The sequence below is a fragment of the Dipodomys spectabilis genome, unplaced genomic scaffold, assembly GCF_019054845.1.
Source record: "Dipodomys spectabilis isolate Male_0828 unplaced genomic scaffold, ASM1905484v1 ptg000018l, whole genome shotgun sequence".
NCBI classification, from domain to species: domain Eukaryota; kingdom Metazoa; phylum Chordata; class Mammalia; order Rodentia; family Heteromyidae; genus Dipodomys; species Dipodomys spectabilis.
In genome coordinates, this window is record NW_024870695.1 from 17,106,618 (window position 1) to 17,128,780 (window position 22,163).

General features: G+C 39.7%; 1 protein-coding gene across 7 annotated transcripts in view; it reads right to left on the minus strand.

Annotated features, from left to right (window-relative positions):
* Positions 1-2,632: 2,632 nt before the first annotated feature.
* Spag9 (sperm associated antigen 9) overlaps positions 2,633-22,163 on the minus strand; it is a 128,543-nt gene continuing 109,012 nt past the window's right edge. For 4 of the 7 annotated variants that reach the window (XM_042670791.1, XM_042670779.1, XM_042670809.1 and 1 more), the window contains 10 exons: positions 21,661-21,786; positions 19,809-19,889; positions 19,058-19,125; positions 15,519-15,667; positions 13,331-13,502; positions 11,022-11,135; positions 9,085-9,123; positions 8,067-8,243; positions 6,832-6,981; positions 2,633-4,413 (listed from right to left, as the gene is read on the minus strand). In XM_042670791.1, the coding sequence (XP_042526725.1) occupies positions 4,298-4,413; positions 6,832-6,981; positions 8,067-8,243; positions 9,085-9,123; positions 11,022-11,135; positions 13,331-13,502; positions 15,519-15,667; positions 19,058-19,125; positions 19,809-19,889; positions 21,661-21,786 (1,192 nt within the window). In that variant the 3' untranslated portion in view covers positions 2,633-4,297. The remainder of the gene's footprint in view (positions 4,414-6,831; positions 6,982-8,066; positions 8,244-9,084; positions 9,124-11,021; positions 11,136-13,330; positions 13,503-15,518; positions 15,668-19,057; positions 19,126-19,808; positions 19,890-21,660; positions 21,787-22,163) is intronic. The other 3 variants (XM_042670800.1, XM_042670784.1, XM_042670827.1) reach the window with 1 other exon arrangement.

A 22,163-nucleotide genomic window follows, 5' to 3' on the forward strand; every position in this document is an offset into this window, starting at 1 on the left:
ATGTTTGGAGGTTCTAGCAGGGGAGTGTAGTTACTTGTATACCCTTGGCCAAAGGTTGGTTCTCCTCTATCAGGGATGGTTGTCCTCTTTGAACAAGAATTCTGTGTTGGGAGGGACACACATGGAGTCGAGAAGGTGGAAGTGGACATCTGCCTAGCCAGCCAGATCAGCCGAATCAACTCTGGTGATCAATGGGGTTGCAGCCAGATTGTCCCTACATCCTGCCCCGCCTTTCTTGAAGGCATAACCAAAGACAAGACACCAAATACCACTGCACTGAGTGGGGATTCATATTGGACCTCCACATGATTAGCCTTACAACTATCCTTCCTTCCAGAATATTGCTCTCTCAGCCAAGCGGATCACAAGCTCGTGGGGTCATTAAAATCCATGCTGCAGCTGCCTCTTACCACTTAAGTCATCTGGCAAGCAGCCCACCTCACCTTGGCTGTTACCTGGCATGAGAGCCCCCTGTCCATGACCAGACCTCATCTAATGCGGAGCCAAGCAGACAAGTGTCTGCTCACCTCTGGCCCATGGCCAAATGCTACTCTTGACCTTCAGCCATGATGTGTTTGCAAGGGCAGAATATTAGATGGAAACCATGTTTACACTCCCAAGAAAGGTTAAAAAAACACTCATACATGTTTCATATACATATTTATATATATTTCATGTACAAAGTTACATTCCGAACCCCAGGGATTCCATAATAGAAATAAATACTGAAGTAACTACATTGCTAACTGAGCTTTTTGCTCACAGAAATGAAGCCTCAGCCTCTAAGAGACAGCAGGTGGGGTGCTCAAGAACCCATTTTTTTTAGAGGCAAGTAAAGTTCTGGATATCTAGGATTTTTTTTAAAAAACAACTTTAAAACATAAATGGTTAAAACATATTCATATATTGAGAATGTAGGACAAAATTAATAAAACAAATTTTAAGAGAAAGAGAAAAAACATTTAGTGTTACAGAACAGCATAACCCTGTTAGAAAAGCATTTATGATTTCCGTATGTAATTTTATCTCCTCTTTCCAGGTTATAAAGTGGGATCAAACCAGTCTTTTTTTCAACATGATCAATTATGAAGAACCCTGGACCCGGCTGAGTCCTTTGGTAATGGTTTTAATACTCATAGGAAATAAATACTCAGGTCCAAGAGATGGGCGAGATACACATTCTTCAGGAAAGTTAACATTATGAGACAATTTGTTTTATTATTAAGGCTGCCTATGTCACAAAGTATCTTCCTAAATTTAGGAAGGCTTTTACTAGAAAGGATCAATACTGCAACTTTGAGAAGGAATGCATTTTAACCCTTTCTTATGCAAACACACATCATCTGAAGTCCTGTGCTGCATATTTTGTGCTAAAATGTCTTACAGACTCTCAACAAGCTGCAGCTCTTTTTGTGTATGTGTGTGTGCCAGTCTTGTGGCTTCAACTTAGGGCCTGGGCACTGTTTCTGGGTTTTTTTGCTCAAGGCAAGCACTCTACCAGTTGAGCCACAGTTCCACTTCTGGCATTTTTTGGTGCTTAATTGGAGATCAGAGTCTCACAGACTTTCCTGTCCAGGCTAGCTCTGAACCATGATCCTCAGATCTCAGCCTTCTGAGTAGCTAGGATTATAGGCATGAGCCACCAACATTCAGCAACAAGCTATAACTTTTAAGAAATCTTTTCCTATTTTAACAATATAGATCCAGCCAAGTTACAGAAAAGCACTCTTACAACTCAGTTCCTAGAAAATACTCTTCCTCTGCCTCTGCCTCCTGGAGACTTTATAGTAAGTATGAGGTTGCCATTTGTGCAGATCAGCAATGGGCAAACACTGATAATTTTATATGGTTTGACTTCATATATAATCCAGATGTAACAAAATGAAAATTCTCAGTATTCCTGATGTCTTCATGTAGAAAATGAAATTTTTATGTGGGCAATGAGATACTCAGACCTCCTTTCTGCCCTATGCAGTAGCTAAGGCAGTTTATATGCCCTTTGCAGCTTGCAAGAAGCTTACATTCTGGCATTTCTACCAAAGGTTACCACCTTGACCAAGACAACATTACAAAAGTATAAACCTGTTATTGGGGAAAGGGGAAGGGAAGTAATGAGTAGAAAATGGTTAAAATGAAATTACAAACATAAGCAACAAATTGTAGAACAAATTGTACAGGCTTTCTTGTCTTTTCTAGTCCCTTAAGTTAATTAACAGGGCCATAGATAATCTGACAACCTTGAATAAAATAACTATAAACTTATGTCCCTGTAAGTTTAAGAAGAATAATTACAACTATTGCAAGTTTTCTCATTTCATCTTTAGCTCCTGATTTCCTAAATTACATCAGGTCATACAAACGTGTGGAAGGCTTCTGGACAGGAGTAGTCTGACTCTAGGACACTTCCTTCTTGGGACAAACATTCCCAAATCCTTTGGTGTCCTTATTAATTTATACAGCATTTCCAATAAATGTCATAATGCTTTTTTTTTTTTGCCAAAAAAATGGCTCTGGTTTAAAATGAAGACAGAACAAGCTATGGCAAAGCGGCCAACATTTTGTGCCTTGAACAAAAGTGACTACACAGCTCAAGCACAAAATTATCCAGTAAATATAGCTCTACCAAAGCAGGTTTCCCTTCTAAAACATACAGTGACCACAACCTTATTGTGTATACAATTGCTTATACAACATGCGGCCAAATGGGTCCTATAGTCTCCTTGGGCTCATTAAACCCCATGTACTTTATAATCTAATCTAATTAGATATATGCATGAGTCACTGACATTCTTTTTACAGGCATCTTTGCATAATAGTTCAGAAAAAAAATCCCTGGTACTTAAGAATGCTAGACAATTAAAAGACCTATGTTTGCTTTCTTTTCTTTGAAGCAGACCTTCCAATGATATGATTGGGAATATGTTTCTATAAGTTAATAAACTTAAAATAGTAGAAAAACTTATGTTTAGCTTTGCACAGAGTAATGAATAAGAAATGATAAATCAAACATTTTCAGGAAGCTTGAAGGGGAAAAAACTACATTATGGTTTAAAAAATGATTAAACATCAGTTAAACCCAGACTCTAATGTACTTTTTAAATGGACGTTGTGAGTGAAAAGATGTAATGTCCACCCTGACTTTTTCTGTGACATCTTGGCTTTGTCTCCCTCCTGACATACTTTTTCTCTTTGAAGGCGGCTCTTGAGCTTAAGAGAGTGCAAAAGCTTCAATGTGTTATTTACATCCAAAATACCAAGTACAATTTGATATTTTCAGATAGAACAAAAGAAAATAAATTTCCAATTCAAATTCTGGATTCATCTGGTTGGGCTAGATTCTTATCACCACTCTGTTAATGGCAGTTTTACTTTCATTAACAGATAAAAGCAGCCCATGAACAGTCCACAGACATGGAAAAAAACGGAATGGAATACCACCATCCTTTGTTAAAAGGGACACAAACACAATTTCCTTTAAAAAAAACCTTCCAGTACTTAAACTGTTCTCTGAGCTTCCCAGAATATCTTTTTAAGTTTTCTAAACAATAAACCTCTTCTTAAATGTATCAGTATGAAAATGGATGAAACAAATCTAAAAACAAATCCGGATATTCAGAGAAGCAGGCCTCATATACTTTAGGGAGCTCTAATAAGAGAAAAACAGGAAACTTTTATTTAAATAGTGTAGTCTTAATTCCTTTAATATAAAACCCCCCAAAACCTGATGAAAACAAAGTTTTATATACCATATAAACAAGATTTGTCAATTTTGAAAGTGAAAGTTAAGTAATTTACAATTAGCTTTTAGCCCTCTTGGGACATTTAGATAAATCCTGATAATCAATCTGGTGTTAGTGTGTGTCAATTTTATAATACATTGGGGAAAACTCTACTATTGTATGTCATGGTACAACTTCATTTTAAAGTTTTTCCATTAGTTCCATTATTAGTGACGGCTAAAAAGTGACTCCATCAAATGAAGTAAGTGACATTAGACTGCGGCAGAGTAAACCACATCTGGATTGCTTTCTGTAATTCACCAGTTTGCAGAAAGTAAACATTCTTTGATTTGTTCACAACATACTGAAATTGCCTATAACACTGGTGCAGTAAAATAGCTAGTTCCTCTGTATTGTTATGGTAAAAACAGATATTGTAATATAAAGTTAACAGGAAAAAATGCTCACACATTATGTGGTGAAACTTATTTCACAAAAAGAGCATTAAATTAAGAGGAAAAGGGAAAATAAGCCATGCAGAAGAGATGCTTCCCCGTCTCTGCCTGTTTCCTAGGGGATCACTCAGCGCCGCACATCACTTGCCACACTATCAGGTGACTCCTTTCAGCTTTGGAGACTGAAGGTTCCAGTGGAAGATCCTCTCCAATGAGTTCTGATTCTCCACCTTCATCACCTAGTGGATAAGAAGGAGACTGGGTTAGGTTGAGCCACAGAGAATGAGATAAATCAGACAGTGCTCATTGCTAGCCATGAATAAGAGGCACAAAGCTTATATGATTTCCATTGCAGAGAACATAGTGGAAGCCAATACCAGGATGCAGATCTTCACCCATATACACTCAAGCCACTATCTGACTTCTGAGAAGTTCATTTCTCACTACACTGATAAAGGCTACTTTACTGTACCACGCTGGGAAGTCATCATAATATGTCTTCATACTGATGGCAACAGAAATTGAAAGCTAAGAAGGCAAAGGTATTCAATTCTGTGTTCCTTCAAAATGGACAGTTTATTTCAAAGTAAGATTGAACTGGGCACCAGTGACTCAGGACTGTAATCCTAGCTACTCAGGAGGCTGAGACCTGAGGATTATGTTTTTTTTGTTTTTTGTTTTGGTCCGGTCGGTCGTGGGACCTGAACTCTGGGCCTGGACGCTGTCCCTCAGCTTTCAGCTCAAGGCTAGTGCTCTACCACTTAAGCCACAGCGCCACTTCCGTTTTTTTTCTTTTTTACTTATGTGGTGCTGAGGAATCGAACCCAGGACCTCATACATGCAAGGCAAGCGCTCTACCACTGAGCCACCTTCCCAGCCCAGACCTGAGGATTATGGTTCAAACACAACCTATGAAATTCTTATCTCCAATAAACTATCCTACGCGCCCCCCCCCCCCCCCAAGCTGGAAATGGAGCTCTGGATCAAGTGGTAGAATGCTACCCTTGAGTAAAATAAGTTCAGGGACAATGCCCAGGGCCTGAGTTCAAGCCCCAAGGTTGGCACAACAACTGTAACAAAACAAAAAGACTGAGATTGAATATGCAGACATTAAAAGGTAGCATAGCAAATAACTAAAATCAAATAACTCATGCTTATTAACATAATGACAGTTCTCAAAGGTAACTCATCTAAACGTAAGAAATTCAGATTGTATCTGGGCACCGGTGGCTCATGCCTGTAATCCTAGCTACTCAGGAGGCTGAGATCTGAGGATTGCGGTTCAAAGGCAGCCCAGGCAGGAAAATCTGTGAAACTCTTATCTCCAATAAACCTCTAGAAAACCGGAAGTGGCGCTGTGGCTCAAGTGGTAGAGCACTCGCCTTGAGCTGAAGAACTGAAGGACAGCGCTCAGGCCCAGAGTTCAAGCCCCACGACCAAAAAAAAATAAATAAATTCAAATGGTGACCCTGTAAGATGGCATATTCACCACCTGCTATCCTAGGCTTTTCTCCTCTTCTCCCCCCCCCTCCCCCCCCCCCCCCCCCCCCCGCAACCCTCACTTCCTGCCACACACATCTTCATGATGAAGATGGAGAAATGAAGAGGCCTGGTAACAGGTGGGCTTCAGGACCTTCTGCAGGGCACAAGTCCTGATCACAGACCCCACTCTCCAGGGCCCAGCACAGGCATAAGGACCCTCCTGCCCACGAGCACATATCACTTACTTCTGCTGTGCACAACAGGGCTATTGTGGAACAGCCTATAAAAACCTATCTAGTGGGAAGAATTCTTCAGCAGAATCTTAAAAATGTATACCCGAGGAAACAAAGGTAGTCCATTGATCTACTGGAATTATGTGATGTACCCCCACCTGACTTCTACTGGACAAAAAGATAAATAAAAAAAAAGTATACACACACAGATTGGCTGAATAACTGTAGTAGATAAAAACCCTGGATATATGCATGTTTCTCTAGTAGCTCCACTCCTCCCCCTCGGGCTTCTCACAGCAATGTCAAAATATAGAAAGCAACATGTTCAGGGCAAAATTCATTTTCTCAACTTAAATATAAACATGTGCTTACAATGTAACTATACCTATAGCCAGCTACTCAGGAGATCTGCGATCTGAGGATTGAGCTTTGGAGCTAGCCCAGGCAGATAAATCCTTGAGACTCTTATCTCTAATCAGGAAAGAAAAAAAAGCCAGAAGGAGGTGAGGCTCAACCAAGCAAGATCACATGACTCCAAGTGCAAGCCCTTGCACCAGTACACGAGTGTGCACACACACACAAATGAAAATAAAATATAAAATTGAAAACAAAGTATCTGTCACTGATCTACAGTATTACGTTCTTTACAACCATTTAGTATCTTTTAAATCAATGAGCTCTGTATCTGCACAGTGATTTACAGCTTACACACACTGTTCTTTCCCTACTCCACTTCCAGACTTGCCGCTTCTGTGTGTATATAGACACACACATACATTTATATAGATACACACATGTAACAGGAAGAAGAAAAAAAAATTTTTTCCCAGAAATTTTAAGGAAAGTACGTAGGCATCATTATCTGAGTTTCTCATTCATTGTGGGTGAAGATCCACCTCCTCAATCACAGTGGAAGCTGAGCTCCCAGAAGCAACGACTCACCCATCCGGAAGTCGATGTAGCCCTCTCCTCCACTGATGACAAGCATAGACTTCACAGGTGTCTGGCTGCTGGACTCCTGAGAGGATGACACTGCTATGTCACCTGTTAGCTCTGTGCCAGGACTGCCACTCTGTGGGCTAATGACTTGACCTAGTATACACAGAAGCAGAAGTGAGTATTATTTGTCACTGATGAAGACAGGGAATACTGAAAATATTCTGAGTTAAATAAAAAGGTAAATATATCAAACGCACAGCCAAAGCATCAGGAATGCTTGACAACTCTCTGTATTATCAGAAAGTAATTCCATAAGGTTATAAGGGCCTAATTTGAATTTGTTTTTCTGGCAGTACTGGACTTTGAATTCAGGGCTTCATGCTTGTTAGGCTGGCCTACCACCTCTTGAACCACACTTCTCGTCCAGTGTTTCGGCTAGTTAATTGGAGACAGAATGTCATGAACTTTTCTGTCCAAGCTGGCTTCAAACCATAATACTTAGATCTCTGCCTCCTGAGTAACTGGTGTGAGACAAAAGTACCTGGTCTATTTACTTAAAAAAAAAAGTTATATTTGATGTTGGTATAATTTGTGGAGGGGAAGGGCAAAAACAAATCGTTTAACTAGGGGTTTAACGAGGGATACAGGTGGACCCATTGCAACAATGAGATGTACAAGTCGTTATGTTGAAAAATGAACTTTACAACTTTGGTGGGGGAGGGGGGGAAGGGGAAACAAAGAGAAGGCAACAATGCTTGATAAGAAATGTACTCATTATCTTGCCCATGTAATTGTAAACCCTCTGTACAGTATTCTCACAATAAAAAAAAATTAAAAAAGTTATTATTAAGGTGATACAGAGGGCTGCCATTTCCTATGTTAGGTGAATGCATTCTTTCTTGAGCAATGTCATGGCTTCCGTCACTCTCTCCCAGTTTATTCATTTGCTACATAGGTCAGGCTGGCCTCAAACTTTCATAATCCTGCTTGTACCCCTCAAGTAATGAGAGTACATGTGTGTATCATCATACCCAAAAAATTTTAATTCTGGAAGGAAAAAGAAAATCATTTTTCATAAGAAAAAATACCTTATAGCACTTTAGTCATACTTTCAATACAGAGCTTCTTTTGTATAGTATATTGAGATCACCTGTGATACTAGCACTTAGCAGTAAAGCAATGGAAGACAGAAGAGAGATGGATTACATGGACTACCACAACAAAGCAATCTAACTCACCTGGGACTGCCACAAAGAATTTCACAGCATCCCGGTGCCCATGGAAACAAAGCTGTGCATGTGCCATTGAACAATAGGGAATAAATGTCCCTGGTGTCACTTTGTCACTGTTTTCATCACCATAGACACGAATTACACTTCCAGGACGATTACCTGGTGCTCCTGAGGTTTTATTTGCTGCAATAGAAAAATTAAATACCAAGTATTTTCCTCCAGAAAATAGTAATGATGTAAGAGGTTACTGGTTAATCCTTAGGACATCATCTAAAAGCTACAGCCAGTTGACATAACACAAGGGCAGCAACGCCAATTCAAGGCAAAGCTGGAAAAAAGACATAGCATGCTAGTTATTTTTAAGTACTTCAGTAAATGGAGTAGGGGATTTTGCCAGTCTAGCAATAACTAAGCTTATGTTTTAAAACATCTATTAGTTTTTTAGAACAAAAGAAAACATTTGAATGTTCGGTTTGTCTGTTTGGGTAGTTTTTTTGTTTTTCAGTCCTCATTTAACGAATCTAGCTATTATATAGTCTAGAGCACTTGAGTATATTTTTCTCTTTTGTGATAAGACTAAGTCCCTTGAAGGGGCAGGGAAAGCCAACACCACAGAGTAGCTCTCATTTACTCCAGGTCAATGGTTTGCTGGATTACTGCGGAGTGACCAGACTTACAAAACATCCCCCATCCACAGGTAAGTGAGTTGAAAGAAACATGATCGGTAACAAGAGTAAATAATGTAGATTAATGGCAGTTTTAAAAGATGTCTCATGTTTTTACTGGAGAGAAAACAAGTCTGAAAGAAAGTTCAGTTGCAACGAAAGATGATAAATAGACTAAGCTGCTGAGCATTTGGTGGCCATATAAGAAATGTTAAAAGAAAAAAAAATCTGCTGCAATGCTGACTGCCAGTGGGTGACACTGAAGAACATTCAAGAGGGGGTTCTAGAGAAGAGGGGACAGCCTCACAGTGTCTGTGAGAAGCCAGGGAGAACAGACTTGGTTCAGGATCTGCACTTACCCCTCAGCCCCAGTAAACGTCCCTGGTGGAGGATTACGGCTACAGTGAGAAAGGAGGAAAGGGGACACGGAGAGGGGCATGACAGGGAGGAGAAGCATTACTGTGAGCCACCACTCTCAGCCTCTATTTGGCCCCTAATGAAATTAACAGGGTCCAACTTGGCATAATACCAAGCAGTAAGTTCTTACCAAGACCTCTAGAAAATAACTCTGCTCAAAAGGGCAATTTGAGGTAGAGGAGTGGCTCAAGTGGTAGTTCAAACCCCCAGTGCCAAAAAACAAACAAACAAAAAAACCTGACAATGTTTTACTATGATTTTGTTTCCTCCCTAATTTTAAAGCCGTTTTAGTAAAAGTGAACCAAACCCCTGAGAACTTGATGTGGTGCATTTCTTGATTGCTAAGCTTTCTCTTCAAACCCCTGAGAACTTGATGTGGTGCATTTCTTGATTGCTAAGCTTTCTCTTTATAGTATTTTTTCTTTGTGTATGTGTGTAGAAAGATTCTAAGGTGAACATTATCTTTCTTTCTTTTTTTTTTTTTGGTGTGAGTCTGGGGCTTCAACTCAGGGCCTGGGTACTGTCCCTGAGCTTCTTTTGCTCAAGGCTGGCACTCTACCACTTGAGCCACAGCTCCACTTATGGCTTTTCTGGTAGTTAATTGGAAATAAGAGTTTTTTCCTTCCTGGGCTGGCTTTGAACCATGATCCTCTGATATCAGTCTCCTGAGTAGCTAGGACTGCTGATGTTAGCTAACAGCACCTGGCTTGAGTATTAACTTTTTATTATGAGATTTTGGGTTTTTTTTTCTATGTTAGTCCCTGTCCCTGCATTTTTAATTTTTTTTTTTGGGGGGGGGGTTTCAGTCATGGGGCCTGAACTCTGGCCTGGGCGCTGTCCCTCAGCTCTTCAGCTCAAGGCTAGCGCTCTACCACTTGAGCCACAGTGCCACTTTGGGCTTTTTTTTCTTTTTGCCTGGCTTGAGTATTATCTTTTTATTATGAGATTTTGGGTTTTTTTTTTTTTCTATGTTAGTCCCTGTCCCTGCATTTTTAATTTTGTTTGGGAGGGGTTCAGTCGTGGGGCCTGAACTCTGGGCCTGGGCGCTGTCCCTCAGCTCTTCAGCTCAAGGCTAGCTAGCGCTCTACCACTTGAGCCACAGTGCCACTTTGGGCTTTTTTTTCTTTTTGCTTATGTGGTGCTGAGGAATTGAACCCAGGGCCTCATGCATGCAAGGCAAGCACTCTACCACTGAGCCACCTTCCCAGCCCCTGTCCCTGCATTTTTAAAATTTATTTTTTAAGAAAAGGGGTTTCAATTCAGCAAATCAGATTATGAGTACAGTGCATCTTGAACAATGTCAGCCCATGCATTTTACAAAACAAAAACACTTCATGGATGATCAATGTAATGGAATATAGCATGAGAAAGATACATTTTGTTCACAAAAATAATAAACCATACTCTTTTCACACAGAGAATAGATTACTATCTTTAGTACAAGGAAGTCTTGCTTAGCTTCTGAAAAATCTCTCCTACAACTTACTTTTAACCTCAAATGTAGTAAGTGGAAAACCTAAAGCCAGTTTTTAAGGAGATATAAAAATTATGATGACTAACAGGATAACTGGTAGTGTTTCTAGATACTGGTATAATAGAGCTGAAAAAAAAAAATAAGACTTCGCCCTTTTTATTTGAAAGATGAAATGGGGTTGTGATTCCTGAATTGAGCAAAAGAACTCTTCCTACGAAGAACACTGAATTATGAATGGTGGTTCTGACATTCTTAAACTTCATAGGAAGAGTCAAAGACTAATATGAATTTCTGAGTTACCACAGATTTGCCAGTATCTATACAATTCCTTCCTCCTGAATTCTAGATACAATTACTTCCTGACATTTTATTTGTCTCAGGACAGTTATTTAGAAGCATACTTACTTTCTGTCAACGGGATGGAGATAATGACACCATTTCCCGTCCCTACCCACAAACGATTGCAAGACACCATAAGAGCTGTGATCCTTACAAAAGAGAAGCCCAGTTTTCCAGTACCTGTAAAAGAGGGAAGAATGAGAACATTTTATTAAAAAGTCAGAAGCAGTGTTTTAGATTCAAAATCCATTAGAGTAGCAGCTTTAATACAACAGAGAAAAAATATCTGCTGAAGGAAGGTAACCTCAAAGTGAACTCTTACTTGGCTTTATCACCTATTGGCTAAGTCCGGGTTAAAGGTAAAAGAAAATTTTAAGTGTGGATGGCATTACATTATCAGTCAGAGGGAGGTACTGCAACTCCAAACCAAAGCACAAACTTCTAATTTACTAGACTGGGAAAACAAATGCATTGATGAATTTTATTAGCTGATGAAGCTCTGGCTTTCTTTTCATGAAAAAAAATCTTTTCTAACAAAACCTACACATTTTACTTGTTTATACACATAGGCTCTAAACAGCTTAGAAATATTAGAATATTAGAGCATCCTAATAATTTAGCAAGAACAAACATATCTATTTTAAAAAATTTTCATAATTGACAGTATTTTTCAGGGATTTGAAAGGAATTCTGACAAAACAGATAATACATTTAAGACAACAATATCAGTCCTTCATTAGTTCTACTTGTAAGAATTGAGGGTCTGCCAGGTGCTGGTGGCTCATGCCTGTAATCCTACCCAGGAGGCTGAGATCTGAGTTCAAAGCCAGCTCAGGCAGGAAAGTTTGTGAGAGACTCTTATCTTCAATTAAGCACCAGAAAACCAGAAGTGGTGCTGTGGCTCAAGTGGTAGGGTGCTCACCTTGAGCTGAAGAGCTCAGGGACAGCACCCAAGCCCAGAGTTCAAGCCAAGAATTGAGGGCCTGACCACAGAGCCAGTGTTGGAAGGAGACTTCACTTCCACCATTATATGAAGAGCATGAGCAGCTATGGTCAGTCTCTAAGGGCAATGACTCTGTAAAGGTTAAAAACACTGATCTGCTTCAACCTTTTGTTATAAAAGGAATCCTCTATGACATCCCTAATAGTTACATAGCACACAAGTGGGTGCTAAAAATACAGTGGAGAACAAGACAAGAGACATCCCTGCCCTTCAGGGGCTTCATGGTATCAACAAGAATCACATAATACTGGTAATGATCATATTAATAAACACATGAAGGAAAAGTATAAGACTGAAACAAAGGTCTGTTCTGGATATGTTTTATGGGCTATGATCTGAGAGCTAAGAAGAAAAGATGAGAAAGAATTTGTTAGGCAGAGGATATAGCACATAAGAAAGTCTGGAAAGGGGTGGGTCAATGTGGGCAGAAGAAAGTAAGCAGTAAGAGTAGTTTGCATTAGCCGGGCGCTGGTGGCTCACGCCTGTAATCCTAGCTACTCAGGAGGCTGAGATCTGAGGATCGCGGTTCAAAGCCAGCCCGGGCAGGAGAGACCGTGAGACTCCTATCTCCAATAAACCACCAGAAAACCGGAAGTGGCGCTGTAGCTCAAGTGGTAGAGCGCTCGTCTTGAGCTGAAGAGCTGAGGGACAGCGCCCAGGCCCAGAGTTCAAGCCCCACGACCGACAAAAAAAAAAAAAAAAAGAGTAGTTTGCATGACCTCATTAAGGCAAGTGAATTTTTGCACACTTGTTACTATGCAGACAACAGACTAGAGTGAAGACAGGGAACCCAGTTAAGAGGCACAAGTTTATCTAGCAGGGAAAGGACAGTCACCCTTTCTAGGGGGAGAATAGCCAACAAAAAGTAGTAATTGACTTAAGGTATTTTTAGACTTGGCAGAATTAACAGTGATGGGTTAGATTTGAGGAAGAAAGAAAGAAAGAAAGAAATATTTGCAGGCAGGGTGCCATTATAGGCTCATGCCTATAATCCTAGCTATTCAAGAGGTTGAGATCTGAGGATTGTGGTTTGAAGCCAGCCTAGGCCTTAAGTTCAATCCCCAAGAACAAACAAACAAAACAAAAAACAAAAACAAAAACAAAAAAAGAAAAGGAAAAAAGAAGTATACCCAAGTTCCACCAGATACTATGGAGTATTTAACTCAGGATTTTCAGTGAGAAGAGTTTACTATTCTTAGGGCAACCTTTTTTGGTAGATTATTCAGATAATTTAAAAGTGAAAAGGGGTCAGGAGGGGTTGGATATAACTCAGTGATAGTGTTTGTCCCATTACAAAAGAAATAAACAAGAATAAACAACATAATTAATAAATAAACATAATTAGAACAGAGAAAAGGTTCTGGAAGCTTACCTAGCATTTTGCTCACATAAGGCTCAATGTCCACATCCTGCAGATGTTGGTATGTGTGTGCATGATAGAGACGGAGTGTGGAGTCCAAACGAATGGAGACCCACACGCCATCACCGACCCATGCAAGCTGCCGCACTTGGCTCTCCTTCCTCGGGTGTGCATCAAATGATTTCTAGGAGAGACGTCCAATCACAAAATTACTTTTGTTTCCCAGGAAGTCAAGTTTTAATATAGCCAGACATGGTGGCTGTGTAAGCCAAGTATAGGATTCCTATACAGTACATTTGTATTGTATTCCTATCTACTCAGGAAACTGAGATTGGGAGGACTGAAGTTGACATATACCTCAGATAAAAAATTTGTAAGAACCTCCCATAGCAACAGGAGAAGCAAAGATGGGCACGGCGGAACATGCCTGTCATCTCAGCTATAGTGGGAAGCATAACTAGGAGGGTTGCAGTCTAGGAGAAGCTGGGAAAAAAAGTGAGGTCCTATTTCTAAAATTAAGCAGCTGTGACCAGTGGCTCATCTGAAATCCTAACTATTTGAGAAAGGCTGAGATCAAGAAGACTGAGTTTGGAGGAAAACCAGGCATATCTGCAAGACCCCTTCTAACTCAATAGCTGGGGGCAGCGACACATGCCTGTCATCCTAGCTACGTCAGAGGTGGAGATCAGAAGGATCACAGTTCCAGGCCAGCCAGGAAAAATAATGTTCATGAGATTCCATCTCAACAGAAGCTGGGTATGTTGTGTCTCTCATCCCAGCTATGATGGGTGGCATAAAATTGGCAGATAAAGGTCCAGGTATAGACTTGGACAAAAACCAGAACAAAACACAACAAAAAACGGAGACCCTATCTCAAAATAACTAAAGCAAAAAAGGACTGGGTATGTGCCTATCGAGTATCTATATCTAGCAAGCGCAAAGCCCTGAATTCAAATGCAGTAAGGCAAAAACAAACAATATTTCTGAATACAGAGTTTATTAAAGAAGCCTAAATATTGTTTTCTTAATATAACTGTTCTTCTAAACATAGTTTCATTCCTTCTAGGATGCTTTTGCATCCTAAGATGCAAAATTTATTTCTTTTGAAACAAATCCTTACATAAATAAGAACAAGGAACCAATGAATAGCACATCAATATTATACAGCAGTGTTCAATAGTTATGAACTCAGGATTTTGTGTTGGTGCAAAGCAATATACAAAGTAAGACCTGGGACTGGGAATGTGGCTTAGTGGTAGAGTGCTTGCCTAGCATGAATGAAGCCCTGGGTTCCATTCCTTAGTACCACATAAACACAAAAAGCCAGAAGTGGTATTGTGGCTCAAGTAGTAAAGTGCTAGCTAGTCTTGAGCAAAAGAAGCTCAGGGACAGTGCCCAGACCCTGAGTTCAAGCCCCAGGACTTGCACACACACTCAAAAAAAGACCTAATATATAATTAAACAGAAAGGAATCCACATTGTTATTTAAAGAATAAGTATGAGGGGCTGGGAAGGTGGCTCAGTGGTAGAGCACTTGCCTTGCATGCTCGAGGCCCTGGGTTCGATTCCTCAGCACCACATAAGCGAAAAGAAAAAGCCAGAAGTGGTGCTGTGGCTCAAGCGGTAGAGCGCTAGCCTTGAGCTGAAGAGCTGAGGGACAGCTCCCAGGCCCAGAGTCAGGCCCCACGACCGGATCCAAAAAAAAAAAAAAAGAATAAGTATGAAAATAAGCACTAAATGGTTAACCACCTCAGGGTTTTTAAGGAAAGGAATGGGATTTGGGAAAGGAGAGAAGTAGAAATTTAACCTAGGCTTTTCTTGCTGGAAGTTTTTGTTTTTTTAAGCAATAATGATGAATTTGTGTAGGATGGGTATGTGCCAATTTGAGACTTCCTGTCAACCAATCCTTACATATTAAACATACTAAGAACCATGTAGCCAAATAAAATGTAAGTATGTATACATATGTAGACACATGTAAACTTGCACATGTGACTACTACTTTCTTAAAGAAAAAACAAACAAAGAAAACAATTACTACCCTCAGAGTTGAATGTGAAAAAGAGGTGAAGTAACAGAAAGTTAATACATCCAAAAATATCACTGAGGTGCCCCAAAACAATTTCTAAAGCTGAAAATGATAGTTTTATGGTCTTTGGGTGATATATATTCAATAAACACAAAATATAGACAAACTTGCCTCTATCTTCATAGCCTTTGGCTGAACCACATAGATTTTGTTCCTATAGCCACACCAGACTTTGTCGTGTACCACAGTCATGCATCGGATGGAATGGTGAGGCCGTCCAAGGTCTAACAGGTGATAGTTTGACAAGTCCCACTGTCCATCTTTAAAATAAGAAAGATTATAGTTAACCATATCACTTTTTATTCATGACTCAAAGTGTCATATATGAAGTACACCTTATATCTGCATGAACTGCACAAAAGAGAATCTTAAAGGTTATCTGATCCAACCTACCATCGACTATTCAGACCCTTTTTTCTGTCCTAGACTGGAACTCAAACTCAGTATCTGCCGCTTTTGCTCACTGGCTATTCTACCGCTGGAGCTACACTTTGAACCTCAGTTATTTCTTTTTTGTCTGCTGACTCTCTTTACAATAAAGCATATAACAATATTTTAGAATTAGAATTTACTTAACGCTGGGGTTATAGGTCAGAAGTGCTTGCCTAGCAAGGCTCTGAGTTCAATCCTTAGCAACACACATACATACACACAAATGGACTTAAGGGTTAGCATTTTGATGGATTTTGAGTAGAAGTTGAGGGTGACTCATTGCTAATATTTTAGGAGTTGTACATAGTTTGAACATCTCTTATCTGTAAACTATAAAGCTGAAATCTGAAATGCTACCAAATCCAAGATGACACTTGCATGCAACCATCTATTAGTCTACAATTTTGCCCAATGCAACTTTGTTACAACTCCATTGTCTTTTCCTTTTAAAACTTAGCATCTTTGGCAAGAGTTTTATATTTACCATGATTACAGACCCTGCATCCTAATTCTACTTTGTTGGTACCCACTGCATATTATGTCTGGCTAGTAAGTAGAGTAGGACCATCATCATCTTGCATTGCATAATTCATAATTTTTCTTTCTTTTTTCTTTTTTTGCCAGTCCTGGGGTTTGAACTCAAGGTTAGTGCTCTACCACTTGAGCCACAGAGCCACTTCCAGCCTTTTCTGAATAGTTTATTGGAGATGAGAGTCTCATGGACTTTCCTGCGTGGGCTGGCTTTGAACCACAGTCCTCAGATCTCAGCCTCCTGCGCAGCTAGGAGTACAGACGTGAGGCTCTATTGCCCACTTGCACATTTTATTTCTGTGAGTCTTCTACTTCATACTAGAATTTACAATCAACCTGTAGATAATTTTCCTCTGAAATCTTTTGTTCCTCAGAACCCAAAAGCAAAATTTCATATTCAACTTTAAATTCTATCTTATACTGTTAATGTAATTTTTGATTGAGTTTATAAAATCACTAATTAGGGCTGGGAAGGTGGCTCAGTGGCAGAGCGCTTGGCTTGCATGCATGAGGCCCTGGGTTCAATTCCTCAGCACCACATAAGCAAAAAGAAAAAAGCTGGAAATGGCACTGTGGCTCAAGTGGTAGAGTGCTAGCCTTGAGCTGAAGAGCGGAGGGACAGCGCCCAGGCCCAGAGTTCAGGCCCCACGACCGCACCCCCCCAAAAAAATAAAATAAAATCACTAATTATTCCTTTTTTTTTTTTTTAGGCCCTTTCATTACTAATTGACATACCCGGAATAGGTGACTACAGTGCTTTGTTCCTGAGTTTCTCCATCTATAAAATGAGGATAACAACAGAACTTTCCTCATAGATTGTGAACACTAAACACAGAAAAGACTGTACAACGTAAAGCAGAGCCCACTCTCTTTGACAATATAACATCACTAACCAGTAATCTTTATATATTTATCAATTCCTAAGTGTCATCTGTCTGATTTTTTTTTTGGAGGGGGGTCGGTCATGGGGCTTGAACTCTGGACCTGGGTGCTGTCTCTGAGCTCTTCAGCTCAAGGAAAGCTCTCTACCACTTGAGCCACAGTACTACTTCAGGGTTTTCTGGTGGTTTATTGGCGATAAGAGTCTCACAGACTTTCCTGCCCAGGCCGGCTTTGAACCATGATCCTCAGATCTCAGCCTCCTGGAATAGCTAGGACTACAGGCGTGAGCCACCGGTATCCTGTTGCTGTCTGATATATATATATCATATATATATATATATATATATATATATATATGATATATATATATATATATATATGATAGATATATATTTATATATATATATTTTTTTGGGTCCGGTCGTGGGGCCTGAACTCTGAGCCTGGGCGCTGTCCCTCAGCTCTTCAGCTCAAGGCTAGCGCTCTACCACTTGAGCCACAGTGCCACTTCCGGCTTTTTTCTTTTTGCTTATGTGGTGCTGAGGAATCAGACCCAGGGCCTCTGGCATGCAAGGCAAGCGCTCTACCACTGAGCCACCTTCCCAGCCCCTGTCTGATATTTTTAAGCCTAAAGATAAAGGATTTTGTGAAAAGCCTTGCTAAAACCCAAATTCAGTGTAATTGTATTCATAATATTCCCCTTATTTACCAATCTTGTAGGTAGAAAGTGAGCTATCAGTTTTAGATGATAAATCTAATAAGGATTATGGAGTGATATTTTCAAATCCCTTAATTTATTACATTCAAGACCGATTTTCTCAATTTACCACCAGTGTATGATGGCAAAAAATGGCTTTAAAGGGGAATCTGAGAAGTGTGAATTAACAGAGTTCACTCTGTGGAATTAAATACAATCTGCAAGAACTTTAATAGTCAACACATAGAAAGGACCAGTGAACTAATATACCAAACGACATATTCAGAAACTAAAAAAGAATAAAACAAATATAAACTAATAGGTATTGATCCTTTCCTTGAAGTAAGTGAAGAATCAATCTGGCAAGAGTTTGCTTATCCTTAAATTTTTGTACTTCACACACACACACACACACACACACACACACACACACACACACACACACACACACACACACACCACCCCCCCACCCCCCAAGTGCTGGTGGCTCAAGTCTGTAATCCTAGCTACTCAGGGGGCTGAGATCTGAGGATTGTGGTTCAGAGCTAGCCTGGGCAGAAAATCCATGAGACTTACCTCCAATTAACCACTAGAAAACCAGAAGTAGAGCTGTGGCTCAAAGTAGTAGAGTGCTAGCCTTGAGCAAAAGAGCTCAGGAACAGTGTCCAAGCCCTGAGTACAAGCCCCACAATCGACAAAAAAAGAAAGGTGGGGGGGCTAGGATGGTGTCTCAGTGCTCCTGGGTTCAATTCCTCAGCACCACATAAGCAGAAAAAGCTGGAAGTAGCACTGTGGCCCAAGAGGTAGAGCCCTTGCCTTGAGCTGAAGAGCTGAGGGGCAGATCCAGAGTTCAGGACCACGACTGACCCGGAAAAAAAAAAAAAAAAAAAAGGACAAAAGAAAAAATACCCTATTTTTTCCTAATTGAGTAAATATATGAGGTACTCTGTAAACCCACACTTCTTTAAGGGTATTCAAATATTATTCATATAAAACTTACTCTTTGTCCTCTTAAGTGTCTTCTTTATGACAAAATAAAGCAACCTGCTTGAAGATGCTTTGCAAAGCAACAAATCAGTGTACATGTTACACATTCCTAACCACTCACCAACTCCTCTGTGAAAGATTGCAAGTGTGCCATCTGCCAGGGCCACTAACACAATTCCTTTCACATGCCTACAAATAAAAAAAGAGATTTCAGAACCTCCATGAAGAACATAGAAGGAACCACATACTATTGTATTACTGCAGTCTACTCAGAGGCCAGTTTTCCATGCGAAGAGGCACTGACACAACACTTCAATGAAAGCACTGTCTTACTGTGAGCATCATGCTATAAACACTTGCTGGCTAAAACAAATCAACAGTCTGTGTGGTACATTAGTTGTTGACTTTGTAGCCTAAACTCTTCTTCTTATTGCAGGTGGCCAACACAATTCTACAAACCAGAGACACACACTCTGAGTGGAATTAACAGAGTTCACTCTGTGGAATTAAATACAATCTGCAAGAACTTTAATAGTCAACACATAGAAAGGACCAGTGAACTAATATACCAAACGACATATTCAGAAACTAAAAAAGAATGAAACAAATATAAACTAATAGGTATTGATCCTTTCCTTGAAGTAAGTGAAGAATCAATCTGGCAAGAGTTTGCTTATCCTTAAATTTTTGTACTTCAGTTTCTATTGCAGAATTTCATTCTTAATTCTTCTAAGTTAAAAACAATTGAACCAATTAAACTTGGGTATTGATTTAGACATAATATACGTAATGTTACTTACTAGTCTTAAAATGTAGGTTATGCCAAAATAAATACTTTTAAAGGGAAGAAATAAAAAATAAATAAAACTTACACAATACTGAGAATCGAGTCTTTAAGTTTAATGGAATGGAGACATTTCCTCCACTGGGCCACAGATGAGTGGACATATAAACTGCAGGAAGAAAGTCAAGATTGGTGAGGCCTTGAGAGTATCAAGTGCTGCTTACAGCTAATAGTAAATAATGATCACAAAGAGGAAAGAAGAGTAACGTTCAAATTTTAGGAAAAAGTACTGCTGCTTTTGCACAATAGTCAGAAAGCAAACAAAAATGAAAGTCAGGGTAGGCCCAAGTCAGACAAATAGGCTGTTCAAACAAACAGAAACATTCAGAAATTGAGAGGCTGGTGATATTAGAATATCACTTAGTGGCATCAGTTAGTTCCAGCCTGTCCTGGACAAATCTAGTCTGCTACTTGCTTTAGTACAGTCTAGAATTGAAGAGCAGTTTTTATTTTATTTCATTTTTTTGGTCGGTCGCGGGCTTAAACTCTGGGCCTGGGTGCTGACCCTCAGCTCTTCAGCTCAAGGCGAGCTCTCTACTACTTGAGCTACAGTGCCACTTCCAGTTTTCTGGTGGTTTATTGGAGATAGGAGTCTCACGGTCTCACGGTCTCTCCTGCCTGGGCTGGCTTTGAACCGCGATCCTCAGATCTCAGCCTCCTGAGTAGCTAGAATTACAGGCGTGAGCCACCAGCGCCCGGCTCAGTTTTTATATTTTTAAATGGCTATGGGATGATTAAAGAATATTTCATGGCATAAGGTTTAAATAAAATTCAAATTTTCATGTCCATATATAAAGTTCCACTAGATTTGTTGACCTCCTTTTTTATAATACTGAACCCCTATGGAAGCACATTGTGACCTTCTTAACTGTTTAAAAACAGGTTTTTGAGATTATCTACCCAAGTAGAAAGTGAACAAACCATGTGATTTGGTTTCCATCTGAGCTTTCAGACATAGTAATTTGTTCTAGTCTCTAGTAATTTTATCAAATAGTTGTGTTTGGGATTAGATCTTTCTGAAGCCAAACACCTTAGTCAATCATAGGTAGAAGCCAGCGCAGTAAAAAGTCTTCAAGAGTCTTATGTCCAATTAACCAGCAAAACATTTGACTGGAGGCATAGCTCACATGGTAAATAGTGTGCCAGCCATGAGCAGAAAAAGCCAAGAGAGAGCCTATATATCAATAACTTTGTCTCTCTTCTATTTGTAAATTACAGACTTTAAAATTTTCTTTACCTCTTCTAAGTACATAAAGAGAGCATTCTGTGAACAAAAAATACAGTTTACCATGCAGAACCATTACAAATCTAGTTTGAGACAGTTGCAACAAAACCTTAAATCTTGTGTATAAAAAAATTCTTCAGGGCTGGGAAGGTGGCTCAGTGGTAGAGTGCCTGCCTTGCATGCATGAGGCCCTGGGTTCGATTCCTTAGAAAAAGCTGGAAGTGGTGCTATGGCTCAAGTGGTAGAGTGCTAGCTGAAGAGCTGAGGGACAGCACCCAGGCCCATAGTTCATGCCCCATAACTGACAAAAACAAACAAACAAACAAATTCTTCAGGGGCTGGGAAGGTAGCTCAATGGTAGAGTGCTTGCCTTGTATGCATGAGGCCCTAGGTTCAATTCCTCAGTACCACATAAGCAGAAAAAGCTGGAAGTGACACTGTGGCTCAAGTGGTAGAATGCTAGACTTGAGCTGAAGAATGAGGGACAGCGCCCAGGCCCAGACAGAGTTCAGGCCCCACGACAGAATAAAAAAACTTCATATTAATTCATATTTGTTTGCATTTGTACTTATATATTTTACTTATTTATGTTTTTCTTTCAAAAGGAAAATGTCAGGATTAAAGATTTTGTCATGGTAGAAGTACTGAGACCTACCAGCCATTCTGAGCTCCAAGCCACATGGTTGGTAAAAGACTACTCATTTTCTGAGCTTCTTCTCTCACCAGGTCTTGTTCATTTGGCAATACTGATATTTGATCTTTATACACATCTGAATCATTACTGGGAAGACAGAGTGTAAGAAAAAAAGCCGAGTATGTAATTAGGTATAGAGTTCAGGGACTGAATATTTCTACATTTAAATTTATACCGTCAGAAACAAAACAAAACAATAAAACTTCAGAAAAGTGAATGTTAAATGCTTATATTAAATATATGAACAATTATACCAGAAAAATTAGCAAATTAGGAGGCTCCAAGTATAGATAAGGGAGTAAGTAATGGCAAAGAAACCAGTTTATACATACACTAAAATTAGGATTCTCCTCTATAGTTACTTTGGTTTACAACAGATTCTTCTAGGGTGAGGTGGGAGAAGTGTCTACCACTTATACCTGTGACTTTTCTTAATCTCTTACACACGCACACACACGCACACA